Here is a 27,789-nt window from a genome sequence, read left to right as displayed (position 1 = left end):
GCACACGCACGAGCTTATTTTACCGTCAGCGAGCACGGAGGCGTCATCATCACACGCACGAGCGCTGTCCGTTTGAATCACGGGCTGTACAGTCGAGTATCGCTTCACACAGCTACAATAAAAGTCGGATGATTTGCATTTTAAAACCTATTTAACCACATGCTTATCTGAGTTTGGATTTAACGCACTAAACCTTTACATGGACTGAGCGCTTTAGGGAATTCTGCGTGTTTCCCTGGTGCATTAACCAGTAGTTAGATTGCGGATTAATACGAAATGGCAACGGACGAGCTGTCATCGAAGCTGAACCGTCGGCTGAAGATCGAGGATGGCTCGCACGAGCCGGCGGCGGCCCTGGATGAGGCTCACGAGAACGGAGCGCACGATAAACCGACCACGAGCAGCGCGGACTCCGAGCTCGGAGCCAAACTGCAGCGGCGCGGGGAGCTGAACGAGGGCGTCGGTGAACACCAGCAGCCCAGCATGAAGGTGTTCAACCCCTACACCGAGTTCAAGGAGTTCTCGAGGAAGCAGATCAAAGACATGGAGAAGATGTTCAAACAGTAAGTACCTCACAGCAGCTGTCATCCTCACTGCTCTGCAGCCGCAGATGTAAGACATGTGCTGGTCATCTCAGCCCCCTGAGACAGACTCCACATGCCCAACTGAAACATCTGACTGTCCATTCATGTTTCTCTACTATTTGTCTATTTATCCGTCTGTCTGTCTGTCTGTCTGTCTGTCTGTCTTCCATTCATTTGTCTCTATGTCCAATAATTTGTCTGTTGTTTTCTGTCTATCTATGAGTTCATCTATTTGCATCCATCCTTTCATCCTGTATTTGTGCAGAGATCAATTTATTTGACCCCAAATGCCCTTAAAGAAGTTTTAGCTTAAAATCACTTTAAAATATATTTAATATTTTAGTATAATTTATTTAGCATGCTTTTAACAGGATATATTATCATATTTCTGTTAAAAAAATGGAACTGAATGTTTAATCAGGAACACACTGTCTTTGTGATGTATAACAATGTATAACACCATCTGTTTACTCCGTCGTGCAGCCTAATGTAGCCTAATGTTTTGCCTGAAACTCTTTCACACATCTAACAAGGGGCCTTAACCTCAGCCCCACCCAAGTTGGCATCCTTTATTTCAAGTACATTCACACACGGACATATGCAGGACTTTGAACCGCGGTTTGAGAAAGTCCCCTAAGGTCATGTGTGGGTTTCATTTTGTATTTTACCCACAGATACATTCTGTGCAGTCTAGCTGGCCAATATGACACAGTTCTTAGTGAGGCTGCTCTAAAGTCGATGAAGGAGAGACGCCTTATGCATTTACTCCACGTTGAACTGGCATCCAAAAAACAATTTTCAGAGCCTTTGTAAATGCTGGTTTGCTACAGAAAGGGTTGTCAGGGCCTTTTAAGTTGGCCTAATAAAAAAAGTCCTTCAGCTGAATGTTGGAAACTACAGGGAGTTGAATCTTCGTGAGATTGACTGAAGGAATGTGTCCTCTGTTCTCTCTGTGGTGGAGCGGTCGGTCTGAGGCGGTGCCTGCAGGGTCGGTTTCACACAGACCCAAGCAATGTGGGAAATGGGGCTGGTTGAGGACCTTGCGCGCGGAGGAAGTGATGGGTTCCTCTCACCATTTCTGCTACCAAACAAAGCTACCATTGTTGTGAATTGGCCAAAACAAGCTGCTCCAAATCTGTTGTGAGGAGGCCTTTGCATCTAGATGAGCTGGCCTGGGTAGCAGGCAATGCAACTTTAAAAAAAAAAAAAAATTAACTTGTCAGAAAACGGATTTATTTATTGATTTTTACAGATTTAATATTATTAGGACTTATAGTATCTATTAATCTTTTGGATTCATGTATTTGTATACATTTTTCATTTAATTAAATTTTTTTTTTTAAATATATTTTTATACTATATAACGACTTTTAGTTTCAATTACTAACTACTATTGATTTCCATAGTAATTAAAGGGATGGTACAGACCCTCCTACCCCACCCCCACTGCCACTTACTTACTGTAATGTTGTTGGCCGCTTGTCATTTTTCAGTTGATCCCAAAACTATTATATAAATACTTTACACTTTACAATATATCATTTGAGCATTGATATCACAATGTGTGCATCCGCAATAGTCACATCGCAGGATCTGCATTGTTTAATTGGGATTAGATAGTTTATGATTATATATATATTTTATTTGCCATTATATAGTCACGCAGTTTAAAATGCATTTTAACAATTTGTTCAGTTACTGCAGAGTTTAACTGTAATGGAGCAAAAGTTCTTCATTTGCACATTTTAAGCTCTAAGAGAGTTTAAAGCATTCAGACACTTTCAGTAAATTTTATAGAGAATAATTTTTGGAACTATTTAACTGGTAAAGACTTTGCAGAGTGTTTTTTTTAGATTCAAATGTTTTTTTTAATTTACTTTTTATTTATTTAATTACTTTTAATTTTGTACCTGAATATGATTTGACTACCCTAAAAACCATAAAGCACTGTTTATTTTACTTTATATGTGCTCTATTGCATTTACCTGTACTTGTAATTTGTTTATTATATTCTGTGCATGATTTGTTCCCCCACAGAATCATGCCAATCAATAGAAAATTAATAAATTCTTATTAAAATAGAGGTATTAAAGTCATCCGGTGAAATGTGTGTGTGTGTGTGTGTGTGTGTGTGTGTATATATATATATATATATATATATATATATATATATATATATATATATATATATATATATATATATATATATATATATATATATATATATATATATATATATATAATAAATGTCTGCTGAATTAATGTACTTAGACTCTTAGATTATCGTTTTAGAGTGCTACCTATTAATCTATAAATTAGTTATGTGTGAAGTCAAACACTAATTCCTTCAGCTTGAGGTCATATGTTCATTTAGAGGTGACAAAAATTGCCATAGACTGGTTTCAAATCTATTTTGCAGCTACAGAGATCACCCAGAGTGAGATACAAGACTAATTTAATTTAGTTTCTTTCACAGAGTGAGCCTTTGGCATTTTATGTGCTAAATGAGACAGGTGTGGTGGTTTCATCTTTAGGAGAGTGTGAGTCGTGCAGAATAGTTCCCTTTGTCTCATAGAAAACAAAGCCTCTGCGGTTACTTCACAGGTTAAACATTAGCTAGGGTTTTTCATGGTCAATTCCTTGTTAAGGATTTTGGTGATAAGAAGATTGTAATTCAATATTGCTGTCTAGTTGCTTTTCCATGCTGTTTAGTTTCATGCAGTTTACAGAAAAGAAGAACTGTGAACCGCTTTAATTGATTTATTACTTTCCAGCTCTATAATGGCTGTTTGTGCCATTGCCTGAAGCCTTGAATATAGATAAGGAAGCAATGATGAAACATGGCCGTCGAGGAGGCAGGTCGGGAACACTTGTATGTTCTTGTGTGGAGTTATGCAATCATAAGAAAAATCATTGATTTATTCACCTTTTAAATGAATGCAGATATTTTGAGCAGTTCATTCAGGACATTCAGTACTTCAGTTGCAGTCAATGTTGCACTCTTAACTGCTTTTGTGCAGAGGGAGGCAGAAAAAAAAGAAGGGAGAGGGAGAAAGAAAAACTGTGTAACAGCCACAGACTGGCCAGAGTCCAGCTGATAAGAGGAATGCAGGCTTTGCCTTACCCTCAGGCCACTTTTCAGAGGGATTCACAATTTTTGGTTTATGACCAGCATTCAACACTATCATTGCTGTTTTTTTTTTAAAGGATAGTTTTACTACATGAAAATTTCCCCAACGTTTACCCACTTAATTGGTTCTAAACTTTTTTGAATTTTTTTTCTGTTGAACACAAAACTAGATCTACTGACGAATGTTGGAAAAAACAGCTATTGACATTCAATAGGAGCAAAAATACTGTTGAAGTCAATGGCTGTTTTTTCCCCCAACATTCTTCAGAATAACTTCCTTTCTGTTCAACAGTAGGAAGAAACTCAAACAGGTTTTGGATCAAGTGGAAGGTGAGAAGCAAAATAAACACGATTTTTGGATAAACTATAGCTTTAATGTAAAACTGTTAACTTTATTTAGTACTTTCATGATATGGTTATTACAAATAGTGATTTGCATGTTTTCTATTTTTATCAGAATAAAAGATCCCTGCCCAGATGTTTTGCATAACTGTGGTAATTGATAGTAAAGCCTGTAAATATGTTGTTCCTCCTTAATTAAGTTCTCGTTGGAGCAGTCCTGCACACTTGCTTTGTTCAAAGAAATCGAAACTTAGGTAGCCAACACCTACATTGTTCATAGAAGAACATAACACTGTATTAGCCTGGAGTTACAGTAAGATTGATTTTGAGCAGCAGATTTAACTTTTAGATTATTTAAAAGATTATTTTTGAGCAATCCGTTCACGTTAAGACATGACTAAAGAACAGCTCCATTAGCCCCTACCAAGCAAGCCAGAGGCAAAAGTGGCAAGGAACCAAAACTCCAACATTTGGCGGAAATGGAGAACAAGCCTTGGAGGAAACCAGGCTCAGCCGGGGCAACCTGTTTTTCTCTGGTCAAACTCACTATCAATTAATTACTGAATGCTAGTGACATTTGCATTACACTGATCTGAATTAATCTGACCTGAACTATATATGATAAACCAAAATGAATCTGTTTTAATTTAACTATAACTGCTACACCAGCATTCTACAACTACCTCTATTTTCTGGAATGTTCCACAATCTGAAATATTATTATGGCTTTTTATTTTTTCTGCATCCATGTTAAGCTGCTTTGACACAATCTACATTGTAAAAAGTGCTACAAATTAATTTAATTGAGTTAAATAGTACTGCACCAGTTGTTCGTGCATTCCACTGGTTCTCCAGCACAAACTAACTAAGAGGCAAATCACAACATTACAAACTTCCTTTTGAAGCATATAAGAAAATTGTACAAAATGACAAAGATTCTGTTTAGTGTTTGCTTAATGGCTGTGATGAGGAAAGGAACAACAATCCCATGAAGCTCTGCAAATCCCAATCAAAACAATAGTAACTTATACATCTAGTTCATTTAAAGTAGTTAAAGTTTATTGTCAGTGCACCCACCCTCACACATCATGGGCAATGTAGCATTTCTGCATGAATTCTTCATGAATAATTTTCACTTTTAAAACTCTATTGTTGTGCTCCTTTCTCTTTTAGCATTTGAAACTATTTTTTTTTTCAGTTTTAGTTGATTTTAAAAACTTTAAGACAGTATTAAATAGGCATGGGATGATAACCAGTTGACGTTGTGTTTTATCGTTCCCAAGGTATATGTAAGGAATTTATTTGTGTTGTAAAGAAATCTGTGTTTTTGAAATTAATGAAGAGAGCAAAAAATGATTTATTTTCATTACTTAGCCTGAAATATTTACTGCTCCAAAATATGATAAATATTTCTTAAAATAAAATATATTGTGTTCAATGTAGAACAGTTTTTTTTATTTGTTTTTGTTTTGCCCAGGCATTTAAAAATAACTTATTTTAGAGCATTAATCACAATACTGTGATACTGTGAAACCGTGGTATTTTTATCCAAGGTTGTCATACCGTCAGAATCCTATACTGGCCCATGCCTAATATTAAATTTCTTTATAACATCAATATGTTAAACCGCCAGTTGGGTTCCAGTGAGGGGGAGCCTGAGCTCCAGCTCTTCCTCCTATAAGCTGTTTTAATGCGTACACCCACCCCAACCCCCAGTGACATCACTTGTAGGAGAAGTCTAAGCAAGGAGGAGCTGGAGCTAAACATAGCAGGTTTTTAATAAATCATTTCTAATAAAAAAAAAAAAATATATATATATATATATATATATATATATATAATTTTTTTTTTTTTTTCAAGATCCTCCTATTGAGCTTTAAAGTACAATTTAAAGGCTTAAGGTTAATTAGGTGGCAAATCATTGTATAACAGTGATTTCTTGTGTAGACAAAAAAAAAAAAAAATGCTTAAGGGGTCTAATAATATTGACCTTCAAATATTATATTGACCTTTTATTCTAGCCAAAATAAAACAAATAAGACTTTCTCCAGAATTAAAAACAAAGGAAATACTTTATAAAAATGATCTTTATTCAAATAAAAATTCCTTTCTTTGTTAAACATAATTTGGGTAATATTTAAGCTGGCCTGGGTAGCTGTTTTGTAATGCCACAAACGACTTTAACTGATTTGTTTATAGATTTTTACAGATTTTATTATCATTATGACTTTTATAGTATCTTATTAATTTGGACTCACTTGTATTTGTATACATTTTCCATTTAATTTTAGCGTCTGGTATTGTTTCATTGCTATTTAAAAAATATTTTATACTATATAATGGCTTATTTAAGTTTTATTTAACTATACTAACTACTATTGATTCTCCTAGCATAGGGGGGATAGTACAGACCCCCTCCCCACTTCCCCTTCTATTTATTTACAGTAATGTAAGTACATAATAACATTTAAAAGATAATAATAATAATAATCACAGTAGGGCTTATTATTTTGACTTCAACTGTATGCCTTAAGTTAAAAAAATTGTTCAGCCTTGTATTCTTAAAAATGACCCGTAAACATCAATCCATCCTACTTCTACATGCGTTCTTTTCAAGGTTCAGCTATCTTAGATCCCTTATAGCAGATGTACTTGGAAACCCCTCTTACCCCCCTGTCACGCTAATGCTCTGGTACAGTTTCTGATAATGTGAATGGCGGAGTGACCTAATTGGCTGAGTGATTATGCGTTCAGGTCCCATGCTGTGCCTACATATGAGCGAGGGGCTTAAGTTCTGTGAGCAGCGATCCTGCAGCGTCGCCTCTAGTAATGATAGAAACAGAAGATAAGCTCCATGCTCTTCCTTTTTCTGCCTGCCCTCTTTTTCCTCATACACTTTTTCTCCAGGCCATATTTCCTAGCAAAGATAACATTAGACACGGTCAGGAATGTTTCGATGCAATCTCGCAAACATAAACATATCCGCAGGCCTCTGAGGTGTCAGTGGAATAATGATTGCTCGTTTCTTTTGGGCAACCCTCATGGTAGTAAAATATATTATATCACAGCATGTAATAAGCTTCTCTCTCTGTCTAACTCATTTTGCCTACTCCTTAAATGGTAATGCTTTTCTCCCCACAGAGAGCAGAATGATGTGATTATTCTTCAAATCACCCCATTTCCTCATTTCTGAAACTCCTGCATTTTTTAACAGCCCCGTAGCACAGTTCAGCTTCAGTAACAGGATGTCGGTTGTGCTTTTAATATAATATAGATGCAATGAAAGTAAATAAAGCTGAGGAATTGGTCCACGAAAGCTCTGACACGCTGCCAAAACTAACTGACACAGTGACCCAAGAGGATAAGACCAAGTTAATGCATGCTGTCTCTGAAGATTGGTTACTTCATTTATGTTAGATGGACATTAAAGCCTATAAAAGTTTTGAATTGGAAGCTTTTAATTGGGTTTTTTATTGGGTTGATGTTTTTTAAGCTTTCTTTCTTTGAAAGAGAGATTTAATCAGGATATTGAGGCTAAAAGATGATTGTCTTAAGCACAACGGGTATCTTTTCTTCAAATGCTGCCAGTTATCATGTAGGTGTGAGGTTTATTTAGACGCACACCCTTATTTGGCATTCACATTGGTATCACATGCCTAAAATGACTCATTAGGGCAGAGGGAAGTCCATTAGATTGGTTGTTTTGTTTCCAGAATGGCCATATGTAACCTCAGCACTCTTTCAGGAAGTTCTTCTCTTCTAGTTCTCGACCCGCCAGGCCTCCCATTCCTCCCTTTACTTTCTTTATGTGACTTTTTTTTTTTGATCATGGTTTGCACTCTTCACTCACTATAAATAACCTCTGGGATTGTGTGGCCATTGGCTGATCCATGAAGGCTTCTGCTTAAGGACTAATGGTTAGTCACCTGGTCTGTAATCCCAGCAGATCGAGGTTAGTTCTGTCTGTGATCATTAACTACAGCGGCAGAGAATGTGGAGCACTGCTGCATTATATACATTACATGCAGTCTTGCATAAACTATTACATTGATGCTTGCCTCGTTAAATATTCATGAGGTGTTTATAGTCACTAAAGCATTCATGTTGTAAATGTCAAATAACTGGGGAAGTGAAAAGAGACTTGTTTTACAGTGTTGGCTTTGTTTTAGTATGAATGCTTTTACATGGCAAGATTGTTTTGTAATACTTACACATAAATTACATTGTAAGAATGAATGTTATGAAGTTGATGTGCAAGTCTAAAACCGAGATCAGCCAAAAACAAAAAAAAACAACATTTAGATTAATATTAGAATATTTTAAAATCTATTTAATTGCATGATACACTTTTATATTAAGTAAGACTTGCGTCATTCTGTGGCCCCTTGGTTGAGGATCACATCTCTGTACAGTAAGCAGTACTTCATTCAGTGACTCATCTCTTTTTGAGGTGCTTCATCTTTTTGTTCATAGTCATCCATAGCGTGGGTGGATAATGACTGATCCATCTCAACAGTTATGTAAAGCCTTCATGCATTTAGGATGTCATCTTTATACACACTTAGCATCTGTATTGGGATCATTTTGTAATGAAATTTGCAGTCTCATTTTGAAGTAGAGAAGCTGAAAATGATCTGACAAATGTAGTTTTCACATCGTATTCTTGAGTGTAGAGTTGTAATGAACCATTAGAGCAAAAATCAAGTGTGTGAAGAGCCTTGAATGCTATTGATTTTGGTTCAATAATGAGGACAAATTGTGTTAGTTGTTTGGATCGACTCAAACCACTAGGAACAGGAAGTAGTTATGTTCAAAACAGCAGTGTATGAAAGCAGAAATGCAGCATTTATTCTCTAACAGTGATCTTTATGTTTTGAGAACAGTCAGTTTTTTAAAACAAGTAAAAGCGGAAACATTTCGTGTGGTTTTGTGTTGCTTGAACTACCCGATTGCTTTTCAAAAACATTTTGCGTCTCTTTCACACGTTAATGTCCAGTAGAATTGTTGTTGTTGTTTTGTGTCTTGAATTTGCATATCAAGTTTTGTGTTTAGCAATAAAAGAAACTTTAAATTCTCAAATAATGTGTTCAATGCACAGCATGTAATTTTCGCCACTAGAGGGAGTGTATTCACAACAAACAAAGTAGGTTAATGATGACATGACTGAGTGAGGAATCTCGGGAACTTTCGTCTTCATTACATCCTAAGAGACTTCTGCATGAATCATGTATATATATCTTTAAAACATTTGGAATAATGCAAGTACATAAGTCAGCAAAATATGTAGCAGTAGGTATGTTTCCATCCAAAGTTGCAAATAAAATTTATGTGCAAACTGGTATATCGCAAAAAAGACATGATTAAAGCAACATTTCGATCCAATGAGTCAAAAAAAACAAAATCATCACTTCCTGATTAAGTAGTGTGAAATATCAAAGGTAAAAATGGAGTTTACTGTAGTTGGAGAAGCTACGTGAATCCTTTCTCTTTATTTAATAAATGAGTTGCGCCTCAGAAGACAACACCGATGCAATGAACGCGTGGTGGCGTTTAAGGGTGTGAGAAGCGGAGCACAGACGCTCTTGACAATTCAATATATAATAGTACTAATACTGAAATGGTTAGCGTGTTTTTGAATGACCAAAACAACATCTCAGATGTTTTACTATGTGATCAGCCTGCAGGTTTGTCCATTCACACACATTTGTATCCTCACATGATCTCTCATAACAAAATCACATGACCTTTTTTTTGATGCGCATACTGGTATTTGTTCTTTAAAAGTGTTTCCATCGTAGTTTGTGCATTTATTTATTTTTTTTCTTATCAAATAAAAAGTTTATTCTACTTGGTTATGCGCATATGTTTTATGCGCATTTTCAACATTTCAATCAATAAATGCGCATAAATAGGTGGATCGAAACATAGTTAGTGTTAAAACGTATTACATATTGTGCCTTTAATGTAACTGACCTTTCATTTGTGTTTTTAATCTGTTGCTATTGTGTGTATTTCCAGACCATTCCCATCTTATCTCAGAAAAGTCCATTTAAACGTGACGTTACTGATGTCATCACACACTCTGCACAGATGTTTCGTGGATGTAAAAATGTTTTGTTTTGTGTGGTCCTGACTGATGTTTATGCCTGTTACACTGGGCTGTTGTGAACACCGTGTTTAGAGTTGATCATGTGTTTGTATTTGTGAGGGATTTCCCATGACTTTTCCCATTAGCTGTTGCTTGGCAACATTGGATTTAGGAGATTGGCGGGAAGGGAGATAGGCAAATGAGTGACGGGAGGAGGGAAAAGAGTTGGTTTGCCACATTTTAGAGTTTTTTTTTTATGATTTTTGTCTATGACATGATGTACAAGTTCACACATTACTGTCTTTCAGACAACCTTGAGGGTTTTTTTTAAGCTCCAAGGCGTCATTCCACTCAAATTAAATCTGCATTTTTCATAATTAAGTCAGCAGTAGCTATAGTCCTGCATTACAGCGTGACTGTTCAGACAGGCATGAGTATTTAGGCTAGCGTCAAGCAGCATTTCAGTAAATTTAGGCAATTGCTTAATCTCAAATCCTGTTACATGCCTCACATTCTCACAAACAGTTGCTTTCAAAGTTCACAATGCACAATTCATTTAGCGCCAATGGTGGGTTTAAGTACAGTCTGCATGAATTTAAATGGTGGTATTCTAGTACATATGCATTATTAGCGTATTTTTTTTTTTTTTTTTTAAACAGAAATTTAAATATTGCCAAAATTAAAATAAAGTTTTTACAATCCCATCTAATCTGATTGAATCTGATTGAAAACTAAATGTAATAATGTGATTTGTAAAATTGACAGAAGGGGCTTTTCACAGAAATGTCACTTGAACCCATTCTGGGTTTCTCAAAGAGCTTTTCATTCAGCAGTTCTTAAAGGTGTCGTGACTTGAGAAGTCTAATTTTGCCTTGATCTTTTGACTTTGTAGTATAACATGACTTTGACTTTGTAGTATACCTCAAGAACAAGACTGTAACCAATAGGTATACATCATCATGGACTTCAGAAGGAAGCCTCATTCTTTGATCCTAATATCAATAGTTTGAAGTTTCCTTCAGCTTGTTCATTTTAAAATTAATGTCTAAATTAACATTGGCAAAATTTTTGAGAATTTACCAACATCTCGCACCGATTGGAATTTGTTGCACATATGTAAACGTAAAAATGCTTTTGTCCTTATTTCCTACTAAAAGTGGATTCAAATTGGATGCATATTCAATACCTGATCATATAATCTGTCTCTAAAAGCACATCAAGCTACCCTTGGAATTTGAAACCATCACAATTGCCATCAGAAAACTTTTGAAATGTCACATTAAGAAGCAAACTGTATGTCGATAGTAAAGTGATCACCACTAGAATCATTTTAGGCAGGGGTAAATATAAACAAGGTACAAATAACAGTCATGTCTAGCAGCTTCACCCAAACCACTTTATTTATGAAAGCTACATTATATTTTGCTGCAATGCATAGAATATTTCTCCTCATTCTCATATTGTTCCACAATTCTACATCTACTGAAACTGTATATAAATAAAAAAATATTTTATTTTCCTCCACAGTATATATCTATTCGATCAGTTAGTGCACAATAAACATCAGTGACCATTTTTAAATAAACAATAATGGCAAATTATCATGATTTTATCCGGAATTAAACAAATAATTTTAATATTATATCCATTGAAATGGAGTAAACTATGCTGATAGTTGTAAAGCTTTCACCCCAGAATAGTTGCAGGCTAGTATTAATGAAAACCAATGTATTCGTTCAGAATGAAAATTGTCAAGTTCATTTTAAGAAGAAATGTAGAAGTGCAACAAGTGAGTTTTTCTAGGGTGTGTGCCGAGGTATAGCAATCAAGACTATTTGTGCATTTACGGTTCCTCTCTCCTTTATAGAGGCATTTAAGGCCTCTTACACCGTAAACAGTGTAATAACAAAAAGTCAAGACAACAAATATTTTTAGGCTTCTTCAACTTTTTTTAAAAAAGGTTAATCAGGTTTATGAACAAAATTAAGGATGTACAAAGTTTAACTTAATATTTTCAGTCAGTTTAAGTGGAAATGACTAGAAAAGTTAATTTGATTCAACTTAATGTAAGTCAACAAGTTTTTTTTATACAGTGTACAAAAAGTACATTTATTCAGAACTTTGTCTGCCTAAAGCTTGGGTAAACTTCCATCTTACAAATGTTGCAAAGTATACTCGACACGGATGGTTGAATTGCACACATGCATACATACTATCTAGTAGGAGTGTTAGTTAATCGGTTGTATAGTGCATTGTGATACAGATGAGTATGATTCAGTATATTTTGCTGGAAAAAGACTAAAAACAGTTCTACAATACTACTTTCCCTTCCTCAAATAAATGCAAAACAAGGAACTTACCAAATAAGTTAAAATTAAGAAGAAAATATAAAAAATATGCTAAACGATTGACGCAAAAAACACCATCCCGGACGAGCCCCCAATTTGTTACTCCCATTGGGATGGAAGCAACAAAAAAAGGAGAGGGAGGCCAAAAGTCACCTTGCAAAAAGTTTATTTTAAGCCCACAGTAACTAAACATTAGGCAAGAAAGTCCTGTAAACTTACATGCCACTGGTCTCTGTCCAACACCTGGTTTGGTCAAAGAGTATCTAAATGCCCTCCAAGCAGGACTCCAAGTTTTCTTTGTGCAGGTAAATTTTAAGTAAACTGTTCATTTTTTTCCACTGCTTGTATTCCATGACAAAATTGTACATGTGAATTAATGACATGATAAATCTTATCAAACTGAACTGTGAGAACAGTGCAGGTTCACACCTAATATATTATCTAGAGGTATCTAGAGATTATCTATTGTCTATTCTATTTCAAACCTGTGTCTGTACTCTTGTACACACAATGTCTGTGCGAACCAATGACTGTGGACACTCATTATGCACATAATTGTGCCACAAGGACACTATATAGACAGCCAAATTATACTTTGGCCTGCACAGTAAGGACCACATCTAACCCCTCATTAGCTGAAGTCTCTTTGCTAACATTCTTAGGACAGATGTTGCATGTTTAAACATTCATCTTTTACAGAGCAAGAAAAAAATTCCTCAAATCTTTATCAAGTTCAGACTTGCATGATGAAGTGTCATGAAAGTGGATTACCACATAGCAAGAGGAGCTTTTCATTACACAGAGTGCTAGTTACATGCTAACTTCCTTATTCCATTGACGTCCTATAAATACTTAACAAAATTAATTTCTGTCTAACTAGAGCAAGTGAATCCAGTCAGGGTTCAAATGCAGTTATCAGCAAAGCCAATCAAATGAGTCAAAGCTTTTTGTGAAGGCACAAGGAAACCTGCTTATGCACTTATTTTCTGGTTGTTATGAGGAAGTACTGATTGCATTTGCTTCCTCAATCATCTGTAGTGTGTGTGGACTTATTTGGGCAAAACATTTTATCTATCTTCCTCAATGGTTACAAAAAAAAGAGGAAAAGTTCTTTATTTCGACTTCTTGGGCAGCATCTGCTCAGCATTTCCATGTAGATGTAAAAGTTGATGTCAGCAGAGTTTAGTAAGAATGTAGCTGACGGGTCCCAGATTTGCGCAAGCAGCTGAAGTGTTACCACTTTTTATCTGAAGGTTTTAGCATCTGCGAAAAGCCTTAAACCTCCCTGAAGTGTTAGAGTAGCTTCGGTGAGATAGTAGGAGCTATTTATAATTTTTTGAGTACCCACTCACTAATTCTAATAAACTGTGACAAAAGCACTGCTCTTTTACACTTTCTAGACCTCGACCTCTGTGCACAATTGTAGTCAATGTTTTGTGTCATATCAAGACTGTCTATTTTAAATATTCAAGTCATATTTAATGAAAATCAGTGCTTTAGCTTTTTGTAATGCCATCAGTGGTAAAATGTTTTATTCAATCTATCCACCATATGTTTTATGCAGCGGATGCCCTTCCAGCCGCAACCCAACACTAGAAAACACCCACACACTCTTGCATTCATGCACACACACTACGGCCAATTTAACTTATTCAGTTCACCTGTACTGCATATCTTTGGACTTGTGGGGGAAAACTGAGCACCCAGCTGAGGCTCGAACCAGCAACTTTCTTGCAGTGAGGCGATCGTGCTACCCACTGCGGCACCGTGATGCCCTAGAACTAATTTTGTAACTTTATAAATGTCTTTTCTGTCACTAGTCATTTTTAGTGAAACATTTGAATTAAACAAGATCGTTGGAAAAGTTAAACTATTTAATAACTGTACAATATTAACATCATTTCTCTCACAATTGAAAAACAAACCATAAAGTTGATTGAGTTTGTGTTTATAGGAAATTATGATATCATATTATTAGGGCTGCACCATATTGGAAAAACTTTACATTGCAATATTTGCTTTCTCTAGAATAGTTTTACCAGAAGACTTCAAGTGCTTTCACACCTAGACTTTTGTTTCGGAACCTGTCTCATTTCCCCAGTTAGCGCGGTTCATTTGACCATATGTGAATCCGTTAATCGTGCTTGGATCCGCACCAGAACAATCGCTCCGAGATCGCTTGAATTAGGTGGTCTCGGCTCGATTGAAACGAACTCTGGAGCGGATCGATCGTAGTGAGAAAGCGATACGATCCGAGCCCGGTTATACCACAGTGTTTTATGGATATGTAATAGGCATACGGCTATATGAAGAGAGAATTATGAGTAGGACGGGAGGTCATTCCAGACATCCCCCCCAGTCTCCCGGAAGTTTCAGGAGTCTCCCGCAAATGCACAAAGACTCCCGGGTGCCCGCAAACGAGTAATAATCTCCCGTAAATCACGCGTCTCCCTCCCGGTCCTCAAATACGTCGCGCACCCTTCTCACCCCTCCCCACCGCATCCCTCCTCGCTCTTCAGACACGTCGCGCGCACCTTGTCAAACACCACTAAACCACCACCCCCTCTTACAGCTGAGCGGGACTCTGCAAAATAAACCCTAAAACTCTGACCAATGTGAGAAGAGTTTACTCTTTTCGTCTGTTTAGAAACTTTGCCGTGTGACAGCGAACCACACCAACAGAGCAACAATGTAACAATTTTAATCCCTGTTTCGGAACAAATGAATCGATTCACAGGTGTGAAAGCACCCTTAAGCTCTATTTGCAAAGTTATTACTTGGGATGATTTTTTAGGGGAGTAAAATATAAATATTTTTTATGTATTTTATAAACATAAACTAGTCATAAATAAACACAATTAAGCAAATAAAGTGAAAGTAACTGTGCTTTGTGGTTTTCTGGAGAGAGCAGCAGTATTAAGGTACAGATATTGACTAATCAAATGTAAAATAGCACTGTATAGTCTTTATCATATAAATAATGTAATAAAATTAATCTTTATGAAACTTCCCTATACACTACTAAAATGCTTGAAACACTCTTCAAATGTTCACACAGTCACAGGCCCTAAAACACATGCTGATTATTAACTTTCACTCTATTATGATTCGATTTTGCAGTGTCTCCACAAATCCTGTGTGTTTTGACCTGGGATTTCTGGTCATCTATAATCCTAACTCAACATTACATGTCTTGCGATGTGACTATTGCTGATGCACACATTGCAATATTAATGCTCAAACAATATATTGTGCAGCCCGACATATGATGTCTGGTTTATTCATCCTATGTTCCATGACTTCTCCATTTTAAACAATAAATAGCATTTTTATGACTGAATTACTCAATTCTAATTGCATTTTCTACATGAAATCCACATGTAATTCATACAGGTTAGGCACAAAAAAACGTGCTTAATTAAAAGGAAGTGATATCACTGTGCACAGTAAAGTCAAGCATGAGTCACTGTAAAGCATGAGGAGTCTTTCACAGGCAAGAGTACTGTATGTGACTTCACCCATTGCTTAATTAAACATGGTGGATTTCAATTACAACTGACCTTTAATTGCACTGGCCATGCTTGATCTTTTCCGTTGTTAAACAGGCTAACTGTATGCAGACGTAAATTATTGATCTGAGGCCGCTTAGAAACACTGGTTGCCTGGATTCACAAGTGATCTGATTTTGCCTTTCAAAAATAAACCACCAACTCAATCTTGCTTGCCTTGATCACATTAGTCTTTAACTGCTGCTGTACTGTAACCCACAACTAAATCCACTACACAGAAACACAATGCTTAACTTAAGGGGTAATTATAGAGGATTTGGTGCCCCCGAACATAGACACACTCATTTGCCTTTAGACTGAATGATGAAAGAATGTTGGTGGGTCTGTGAGACAGGGTTAATGAGAGAGAAAGAAACTGGCATTAGCAAAGTGTGTTGCATGTGTCAGAGTACAGGAGTGTTTGAGGCAGATGGAGACACAGTATACTTCATATTCATGAACAGGAGGCAATGAAGCAGATAAAGTGCAAAATCTAACATTGCTGGGCCAGAATATTAATCTTGTATATGGAGCTCAGCATAAATCAGTACACTCCCTTTTGAAATAGAATACTTTTTATTAATATTTTCTATATTCCATATTTTTACACAATTTAATGTAGCCAATAATTTCTGGTTCATTATTTAAACAGTTATGTTAAACAGTCCTATCTATTAAAATGAATTTGGTCACCCAACATTTTTTAGAAATAGAAATATAATGCATTTAAATTCAAATAAGTTTTAGGAAAAAAATGTAAATAAATTGGGAGTTTGATACATTTTTTAAATTATTATTATTTTCCCCTCATGTTTATTAATTTTATTTAAAAATTTCACCCAACTTATTAATTTTGGTGTACTAATTTGTAGACTGTGACTTTATTTTCTTTTTTCTTTCAGTTTTTACTTTGGTACTGACTAATCTAATGTATATGCACAACTATATTATTGATGCATTGTTTAAAATATTATCCTACTGAAAAATGACTATGTAGTAGTAGGGCTGTGCGATTAATCGAAATCGAATCGCAATCATGATTTGAAACATAACATTAACATCCCCCACCCAGAGCAAAAGTGTGACTGCGGTCTGTGTGTGAAAGTCTTATTGAGTGAGCACACTTTCATCTGCCCAATCAGAATTGCACAACCAAACTATTCGGAACATCCAAAAAACAAACAAATAGGAAAGCACGAACTAGTGGTATGATGGCATTTGCCACTTCAGATTAATAGAAAAATTAATATAAAAGAAAAACAGGATATCGGTAATATGGGAATATCTTGGTTTCAAAGTCACAGGCACCAAACTAAACCAGTTCTTAAACTAATTTGTAAGAACTGTCGCAGAATTGTTGCCAAAGCACGAGGACACACCACAACCAGCACCTAAAAAAGCACCACAGGTGGCTATATGAGGAGTGTCTTGCTAAAAAGTCAACTAAAAGTATTGCCAGTGACACTCAATCTATTAGCAAGCAAAGTACAATTTCAGAGTTGTTTGCTAATATAAGTTGATAACTAACACTCGCTACATTTAAGCAGTAAAAAGCTATGATACAAATTTTTGAGCTGAAGCTTGACTACAAATTAAATCGCAAATTAAATCAAAATCGCAATATCTGACAAAAAAAATCACAATTAGATATTTTCCCCAAATCGCACAGCCCTAATTAGTACTCTAATGCTGAGTACTGTTTTAGTTTTATATCCGATATTTTAATGTTTCCTTTTTTTTCTCTTGTTGAATTTTACCACACTCTCTTATTTTAGTATATTTTTACTATTTTATTTGAAAATCGTACAGTACTATCAATTGTGTTTTACAGTAACACTTTACTGCTCCTTTAACAGACATTTACTGACTATTAGAAATTTTGAAAGTGCATATCAACCTACACTAACCCTAACCCCAAGCTAACAGTCTACTTGTAATCTAATAATAATCAGTTGACATGTAGATGCAATGCAACTTAAATTTAACAAACGGACCATCAAAATAAAGCATGATCGAAAATACTGTCAGAAATATCCAAACTATGACAAACAGCACTTGTAAAATAGTTAAAAAATAAAAATAATAATTACAATTTTACTGGATGGCTAATAGTTTGGCTTCAACCGTAAATGACTGTGAGAACAGGAAGTGACTAGGCAGGCCCACTGACTTCAACCTTATTATAGATGCAATAGAAGAGGAGGCAGATATAATCAGTCTGGTCTGTGTGAATGTCACTTGTTCTGAAGTATAAGGGATTGACGCTTCTGTGCTGTACCACAGGAAGTGTGTGTGTGTTTGTGAGTGTGTGTGTGAGAGAGAGGAAGAGAGAGAGAGATATATAAGATCAGTGTCCACTTTTTTCAGCCCTGTGTTTGAGATGAACGGCTGAAATGCTTTAACATTTATATAACATCAGACATTATATTTAGTCTGCAGATTTTGTGTTTAAAGTTCATACATATTTATGCTGCCAGATGTATACACTGTTGTCTTGGGCTGCTATTAGCTCAATGAATTACCAACAGCTCATGAGGTGTTTATTAAAAATGCAGGAGAGATGAACATTTAGATGATCTCAGCGGTGGATATAATAAATGAAGGACTGGTAATAACCATTTCTGCTTTGACTGATGATCACAGAAGTGAAGGCAGATCAGCTTTAATGCATTCCTGCATGTATAATTTCCTTTTTTTCGAATGATTAAATGTAGTTACAAATCTTAATGATGTAAAGTTTTTTGTTTTATTGCAAACTGGGATATCAAGAGTTTTGTTGTGGTGCATAAAATGAATATTTATTTAAATGCTGTTTTAGTTGCATAGAAAACATAACAAATGCAACTCTTTTAAATAGTTTGTTAAAGGGGTGGTCCAGCGTGCAATTTTAAGGCTTGGTTGGGTTTATAAGATGCAAAGCAAATCACATTATTTTTTCATATATCTTACTTTGATTATATACTGCTATTCTGCATTTTAGCTTTCTCTGCGAACATTACAGCGCCTCTGGCCACACCCCCTTGCTGCAAGGTGTGTATTTGTGTATGTTTCTGCAGCTTTTGTGATCTCACTAGCCCGATTGTATCTTTTTACAGTCCTCAAACTTCGTTCTCTGTAAGCTTTGGTAAGCTAAATCTGTAAAAGCCAATGTCTCCCTTTGCATTGAACTTTGAGTGTATTATATTCAGAGATGTTGTTTATGTTCACACAGCTACATTACACATCAACTAAAGTTTAAAATAGGATATCGTAGTGGACCAGCCCTTTAAAATAAAAGGGTGGCATAGTGGGTAGCACTGTCTCCTCACAGCAAGGTCGCTGTTTTGAGCCCTGGCTGGGTCAGTTGGCATTTCTGTGTTGAGAGTTTGCATGTTCCTCTGGGTGCTCCAGTTACCCCCACAATTACAAAGACATGTGCTCTAGGTGAATTGGGTAAGTTAAGTTGTTCATAGTGTATGCGTCTATGTCCTGGTCCTCCAGGTTTGCGTGTTGATTGTTGGGATAACGACCCGCCTCAAAAAAATTAGATGTTATGAAACACCAACATGGTATGACTAAAAATATAAATTTCGATATAAACTGTCCTGTAAGTAAGACTAAGTTGTTAAAATAAAATGGCAAAATTGGGGTTAAATAATGCTGTACTATCATTCAGTGCAACATATATTTGTCTACTTATCAGCAACAAGAGACATTTTTTAAAAATATTTGCAACCTAAAATGCGGTTTAAGTTTTATGATCATGTAATGAATTTTTTTTTTTTTTTTACTTATGGCATCATTTGTTATGTTTTTTCCTGTGAAACTAGAAAATTTTGGGATGTTTTTTATTTTTATTTTTTTTGGGATCCCAACAATCATCAGACTCGCAAAATTCTACAGGGTCTTATTCTGAACCATACTTATGAAAATACAAAATTAATAAATTATGCTGCATTTTGTTATATTTTTCTTAGTTTAATAAAAATAATTGGCGACAAATAGAAAAACTTAATGTTTTGAAGGATTGAAACATTTCAGATATATTTATGTCTACTTGCCTATCAGCAGCAAGACTTTTTAAAAAAATATTTGCAACCTAAAATGGCTGATTTTGTTATGGCTTTTTTTTTCTAGTGAAACTACTAAATCTTATAAGTAAATTGTTTTTTTCAGATCTCATCTCAGCAACCATAAGACTCGCAAAATTCTAGACGGTCTGGCGTATTCTGAACCGTACTTATTAAAAAACAAAATGATTATACTACATTTTGTTTTTCTTTTTTGTTAAATAAGTTTTATTTGGTTTTTGAAAAGACTTACAATAATCACTAATTACAGGATAGATTTTCTGATATGCATAAACTTACAAAAACAAGACAGTCTGTGAGTTTACAATACAGTTATACTCAAAACAACTTTTTAGTTACAATACATTGCTTTGGGGAAAAGAATTCCCCATGAAGTGACAGAAGGGCCCCAAATCTTCAGAAATTGTCCAATGTTGCCTTTTTAAAAGATATCTGGTTTGTTTTAAGTGCAGAGTAGATATCAATTCTTCAAGCCATAGTTTAGCAGTTAGAGGATTAACATTTTACGTTACAGTAATAGCAGCTTTTTGGCTGTTATCAAACAATATTTAAGGAATTTTCGTTGTGCACTGCTCAATGAATATTTATGATCAGAATGTCCTAATATAAGCACTGGCTCAGGATCTATGTGTGAATCAAGGACGTCTGAAAGCACTTTAAAAACCTCATTCCAGAATCCCTGTATTTTCTGACAGAATACAAAACTAAGCTAAATCAGCCTTTTCTGATTTGCACTAATCATAAATTGGAGATATATTGGGGAAAATCATATGTAATTTCTGTTTGGAGAAATGTAGTCTATGTAGAATCTTGAACTGGATGAGGCATGATCTAGTGTTATCAATATCCTCTAAGCTATTCTGTGTTATCTTTTTCTTAAAGTTTTTAATTTAAAAAATGCTGACAAATAGGAAAACCTAATGTTTTGAAGGATTGAAACTGACTGCATCAATCAAATTTTTATTCATATACTGGACTGCACTCAAAAAATAACATTTGCTGCTTGTTTTAACTACTTTTTAAAATGAGCTGAAACAACAAATTTCTTTTTGCGGGAAAATTTAATTGGTTTATGTTCAACCCACGACAATTTGTAAAAATGTAAACTTAAGAGTCAACTTAATTGATTTATGTTTGGACAACATAGAGTTTTGTCCAAACCCTGGATTTTTTACAGTGTGACATCTACATGACATACTGATTGTTGTGAATTTATTGTGCTCCTACATTTTCATGAACATTATCTCCAATTGAATGTTATTACTAGTTACTCTAAATATGCACAATTGCCTTTTTTTTATTGCCAATCATCTCGAGACTAAATCAGATGAAACTGAACATCAGATATCCTGAGTGAAAGATGCTTTAAGTATTTTAATAAGGTATTTCCTCAGCACTGCCCTCTGTTGGTCACATAAGGTGTCACAACAAAATTATGATGAATCTGCTAGACACTTTACTTTGTTTTATTTTATTATTTAGATAGGGCATACAAAATCTCTCAGACAGAAAGATACAGTTCTTGCATATATGTCTGGCATTTTCATCCCTTTCAACAGTAACTATATACAGTAAATCATAGGCAGCTATACATAATTTAAAGAATAAAAGCATTAAAAATGTTACAAGTCAAGAAAAATCAGGGGATACTGGTTTAATATAATATATCAAGGCTAAATAGTTTTCAGGAACAAATTATGCATTAAAAAAATCTTTTAAATCTCCTTCCATGATTTTTCTGCTTTTAAAGTTTTGTTTCTTATGTGTGTTTTTGTGCAGGTATGATTCAGAGAAGGATAACTACATCGACTTGATGGAGCTGAAGCTGATGATGGAGAAACTGGGAGCTCCTCAGACTCACCTGGGCCTGAAGAACATGATCAAAGAGGTGGATGAAGACCTGGACGGCAAACTCAGTTTCAGAGAAGTAAATAAATCCTTTATTATGAATCTGAAACTATTTAACTGCATACGAGAACATGAGGATTGTTTATAATTGTTTTATATTTTATATACTTTTTGAGTGTTTTAAGAGCTACCTGTCCAGGGACTGCAGGTTGAAAATAGCATTTTTTCTAAAACATATTTCTTTTTTAAGGCATGTCCTTGTAAAATAAACAAATTCAAATGAAGAGCTGCAAATCTACAGTGAATATTGCCTGCATTTATCCGCTTCATCGTTTGCTCTTTCTGCAGTTTCTCCTTATCTTCAGAAAGGCAGCAGCAGGAGAGCTGGCAGAGGACAGCGGCCTTCATGTCCTGGCACGTTTGTCAGAGATAGACGTGTCGACTGAGGGAGTGAAAGGAGCCAAATCATTCTTTGAGGCTAAGGTAAAAATCTTATATTTTTTTCACCCCTTGGTGAAATATCTCCATAGTTTTAGTCATTACCTGATTATTTTAATATCCTTCTTAGGGTATCCCAGCTCTGTGTTTTAATAATGTCCAATCAAACACCAATTTACACATTTCTCAATTGTCTTTGTATTGACACCTACAAGATATCACAAATATGTCACCGTTTATGTATTTTTTTATATATATTTTTAGGTCAGACAGAAAATAATAACACTATATATATATATATATATATATATATATATATATATATATATATATATATATATATATATATATATATACCATACAACCACATAGTAGTAAAAAAACACAAAGAAAACACAATTATACACTAAACAGGTATATAAATAATGAGCTAAATTATAGTTTTTTTTTAAATATTCTGAAATGTGCTGCTACTTATATTTCAATGGGTCTTTCATAACAATATGAACTTCAAACAAGCAAAACGAGCCCAAAGTGTGTACACTGTATGCATGTTTTGATTGACATTCATACCATTATTACAAATTGGCTTTGCGCCAAATAAGATAAACATGAGTATTTGAGTATATTTGAGTATTTGATTTGAATCAGCTCCTTACTGTTGAGAGTCTTTTCTTTTTTTGATTCTTTGCGCTCAGACTTCGCCGGTAGTAAATAAGCTAAAAGGAAGCTAATAATCCAGAGTATGAACACAACACTGCACGTAAGAGCTATTTTAAACCTATACATAACTAACATACCAGAGCAGAAATCTAACTATACTAGCTACCACCTATACATATGTAAATTTACTTGTGTAATTTAAGTATTTACAGTATAAGACAGAATTACATCATGCAAGAGAGGTATTTTAAGTTTCAGTAAAAAAAAAGTAGCGCAACATGATTGGTGGTACATTCACAAGTAAACAACAAATCCTTATGGAGTCCTTGTAGGATGGAGTTTAGGTAAAGTGTCCGGTGTATATGGAGGGAAGAATGTTTCCACAGGTGGTTTGTCAAGCACACTTATGCACCTTTCCACTGTACACGACATTCGGACACGACTTTCGGAATACACCCCCTTGTGGCAGTTGCACACAATTTTTAGTTTTGTCATGCATCATGGGAGAGAAGCTGATTCTCGTGGTGTCAGAAATAAAGGAGTGCAAAAAGAGTCTTTATTCTCCGTGCATTCACCATGGTTAAATATATGAATGAATGAATGAATACTAAAAACTCAGACCGCTAAATATTTTGGAGTGAATGTGAAGACAACATAAAACTAATATTTTTTTATTACTCATTTATGAATAGAAATTTTTTTTTGAATATAGATTTTTTTCTGATTAAAAACAAAATTAAAAAAAAACTACTCCTTCTCATCTCATGTGCACGGGCCTGCTTGGACAACACTGGAATACATCACATCCGGTTAGGTGGATCCGGTTTCAGCATACGGAGATGATCGGAACTCCACACATCTCCCAGACTACTGTCCGTTGGAAATGAATGACTTCCAGTCTATTTCTTGTCATTTGTTGTTTGCAGTGGAAAGGCGGCTTTACATGTAAACATTGTTTTCTTAATTGAGTCCTTGTAAGATGAAGTTTAAGTAAAGTGTCCGGTGCACATGGAGAGAAGAATATTTCTACAGGGGGTTTGTCAACCCCACTCACCAGTGTGTGAAGCATACTTCAGAAATGTACAATGTTTTGTCTAGAGATATATTGTTTGTTTGTTTTTTTGCAAAGTGAGTGATGTTCAATAATGTCTGTTCTCCTATTGTCATAGCAAACAGTTACGGTACTTTAGCTTGTTTAGCTTATGTCGATAGCTTTTCTAAAATTGTAGTTTTTCCTCTGACAGGTACAGGCTATTAACGAATCCAACCGGTTTGAGGCCGAAATCCGTCTGGAGCAGGAGGAGAAGAAGAAGCAGGCAGAGGAGAAGAAACAAAGACAAGCCGCATTCAAAGAGCTGAAGTCAGCCTTCAAATAACCGCATCCACCTCCTCCTTTTACTCATCTACGTCTGTCTGTCATCAGAGTCCCCGCAATCAGAGATACTATGCAAGGCTCAAAAATCCATGCAGATTCATCTTCCTGAGAGATCTGTTTTATCCTTGCCTCTTTCTCTCGCTCGCTCAGGCTGATTTCGAATGTGAAGCCAGACACTGATCTCAGTACACTGGATTGGATTAGTTTTCTTTCATTTGCATGTGTATGTATGTCTGTTTTCACCATCAGTATCGTCATTTTGCATCTTGTTCTCGTTAAAGTGACCAAATTTCATTAAATCTAATGCTTAAGTAGTTTTAAAATAGTTTTTCTTTTAAATCTTTTATTGTTCTCAGTATGCCGTTTCCAATCCCCTGTATTCATATCAGTGGTAATTGCACTAGCGCAAAACACAAGCAGGAAATACTTTCCGCTGTACCATGACTAATGAAACTTTCATTGCTGGCCATTTTAACTCGAGAGGGCAAACATCAGATCTCTCATTCACGGATGAATTAGGAGCGTTAAGTGGTCAGTATTTTTTCTGAGTCGATAGACGGAGAGCTGGTTTGGGGGTGTATGTGCATGTGTGGTGATGGTTGTAATGGTGTTTGTTTAATTTGCATGGTCACTGTGGTGTCGTTTTCGCTATAGGGTACACTTTAGGTGTCCAGTGTTAAATGTGGCACACGCTAACCTAAAACTGGTATACAAATCGCAACGAGACATAGCTTTAAATTTAAAATAGCTTACAAAATGTAAGAAATTGCAACATAATATTTTGAGTTTGCGTAATTTTTGTTGATGGAGGCGTTTCGTTAGGGCAAAGTCTAACCTGAATCCCTGTACTTTGTGCTTCCATGTGTGCTGATCAAGTTACTGTGATATGAGGTTGATCAGATGCATCAAGTGGAGTGAAATCAGATTTGAAGACCGTTTATTCACCTTCATGTCATTCCAAGCCTATCTGCCTTTTTTTTTTTTTTTTTTTTTTTGTGCAAACCACATGGTTTTTTTTATGTTGGCAATCTAAATGTTTTTTTTTTTGTTTTTTTTGTTCCAGACTTTTGTTTTTGTATGTGTATTAAAGTTAATGGAGAATAATTTTTCCTTTTTTTTAATATATATATATATATATATATTAAAAATATACAATATATATATTGTATCCCACATAAGAATTATGCAGGTTTGAATGACATGAGGGTGAATGTTTTTTGTTTTTATATTGTTTATTTTTGAGGGGTGAACTATATCTTTAAATATTAATATCTTTAAATATTGTCTTCAACGCTTTATGAAAATCGCATGACTGCCCAGCAAACAATTTTATGTTTTTAAATGTCTAATAGACATCTAAACAAAGACAGCTTGGCTAAAACAAGGCAAAACTTGCGCTGTCAGCAAAAATATAATAGATATCTAAGAATAGCCCAAAACTAGACTAGTTGTCAAATAGACCGATTAGATCAGGAGTGTCCAAACTCGGTCCTGGATGGCCGGTGCAGATCCTGCAGATTTTAGCTCCAACTTGCCTCAACACACCTGCATGAATGTTTCTAGAAAGCCTATTAAGAGCTCGATTAGCTAGACTAGGTGTCTCTGATGGGGTTGGACTTAAACTTTGCAGGACATCGGGCCTCCAGGACTGAGTTTGGGCACCCCTGGATTAGATAGACTGTGTAAGTGTAATCATTCATTTCTGTTTATTTGAGGGCTAGTTTTGGCCTATTCTTAGACATCTATTAAAGTTCAAGTTCACTGACAGACCAAATTTAGCATTGTTTTAGCCAACATGGCCATGTTTAGACATCTATTAGACATCTTTTAAAATAAAAAAATGCTTGCTGGGTGTTTTGACAAGTCAATGCATGTTTTCCCAGACCAAAATGACAAACATAGTCAATTTTTTCTCGACTAAATATTTAATGTGACAAATCATCCTGTGACCGTTTACAGTGAATCGTAATAAATTGAAAGTTTTATGGTCATGTGACATGCAGTACACTGTGGCAAACGTAACTGAGATCCTATGTATAAAGACAAATCTATATATTTTCATGTGATGAAAATGAAAAATAATTTTAGTTTTGTATGGAAAGGGTGTCTTGTGAAAAGAAACATTCTTATTTTCTCAATATAAATTTCGCCGCCTACAGTTTTGTCTCCCTTCTGTTCTCCATCAGCTAAAATCTTGAAAATATAATTCCTTTAAATCGGAGACAATATTGTTGGCATTTGCTATGCTTAATGTTGTTCCTTGTCTCTGTGTTCTGAGTCACTGGTAAATGTTCTTGTTTGCTGACTTGTTCTGTGGAAAGTCAAACAAAAGGTGTATAAATATTTCGATCTTCCAGTCTTCACAGCCATCCACGTTTTCTTTTACAGTTATCTGCTGTTTAAACTCAAAGTATTTTGAATTTAAAGGGTAAATATAGTAGTGTGTTTGTTAATATTTGGTCAACCAAGAGTCGGATTTCGACACCAATCAATTATTGCATTTCTTTAGAAGCCATAAATAGTTCTGTCATTTCTTTTGAGATATCTTTTTTTAGCTGATCTGTTCTTATTGTGCCAAATGATTTCACACTTCTGTTCTGTGTCAGGCTTATTTTAGTAGGACATTCCACTGATATTAGTTGAGTTTAGACTAAACATCATTGATCTAAAATGTTTTGCATTTGTTTTTGAATGTAAAATGTTTTTAAAATGTAATAAAATTGTTGAAATTTAAGTTGTTCATTAATTAAAACCCTTTTTGCAGTTTTGGTTTTAGAATATTAATATTTGCACAAATGCATAACTACAGCTGAGCTTTGGCAGTATTGACTTTAATGGATTTCTGTGAAAATCTGCACCTTGTAAAGCAGATTACACAAACAGCACAATGTTGTTTTTGGTATTTGATCATTTTTCTGTGAAATGTAATGCTAGGAGGATGAGGAATGAGTGTTGTAGTCTTAACGATTTCATCTGATGGCATGTTTTTTTTATCTTTTTGTTCGTCATTCCAGCGACTTGACAATGGTTGAGAAGGCATTGAACCATCCTGACCATATCTGTACCTTACTGTCAGCGTCTGTGTCAGTCGAATCTGGTGGTTATGGTATCATACTCTCGTAGGCTTATACATATTGATATGTGGCTTCTATATGCACATTTATTTTTGATTTTGTTACTAAAGTGTATGATTCTTGTGACAATAAAACAAAATGCTTTTAATTTGGAAACATTTTATGTTGGTCATTGATGTGACTACTGTTATGTGTGCCACCCATATATCTAAATCGAAGATGTAGATTTAGAAACCTTATTGTGATTTATAAAAATAAATGATCAAATGCAGGCAAATAAT

At 35.1% G+C, this 27,789-nt stretch overlaps 1 protein-coding gene across 2 annotated transcripts; it reads left to right on the top strand.

Moving 5' to 3' along the window:
• On the top strand, nt 1–27,664 carry efhd2 (EF-hand domain family, member D2). 2 transcript variants are annotated; one of them, XR_012383805.1, is made up of 5 exons: nt 1–563; nt 21,890–22,037; nt 22,307–22,441; nt 24,304–25,348; nt 25,640–27,664. XR_012383805.1 is itself a non-coding variant. In NM_001326493.1 (4 exons), the coding sequence occupies exons 1-4, from the start codon at nt 277–279 to the stop codon at nt 24,433–24,435; spliced, it is 702 nt and encodes a 233-aa protein (NP_001313422.1). In that variant the 5' UTR covers nt 36–276; the 3' UTR covers nt 24,436–27,664. The 2 variants fall into 2 exon arrangements, 1 of the variants encoding a protein (NP_001313422.1); NM_001326493.1 differs by having other exon boundaries at nt 36–563; nt 24,304–27,664.
• Nucleotides 27,665–27,789: the final 125 nt, after the last annotated feature.

The sequence above is a fragment of the Danio rerio genome, chromosome 8 (genome assembly GCF_049306965.1).
Source record: "Danio rerio strain Tuebingen ecotype United States chromosome 8, GRCz12tu, whole genome shotgun sequence".
Taxonomy (NCBI): domain Eukaryota; kingdom Metazoa; phylum Chordata; class Actinopteri; order Cypriniformes; family Danionidae; genus Danio; species Danio rerio.
The sequence above is the reverse complement of the archived record's forward strand: the minus strand, read 5'-3'. Positions and strand labels throughout refer to the sequence as shown.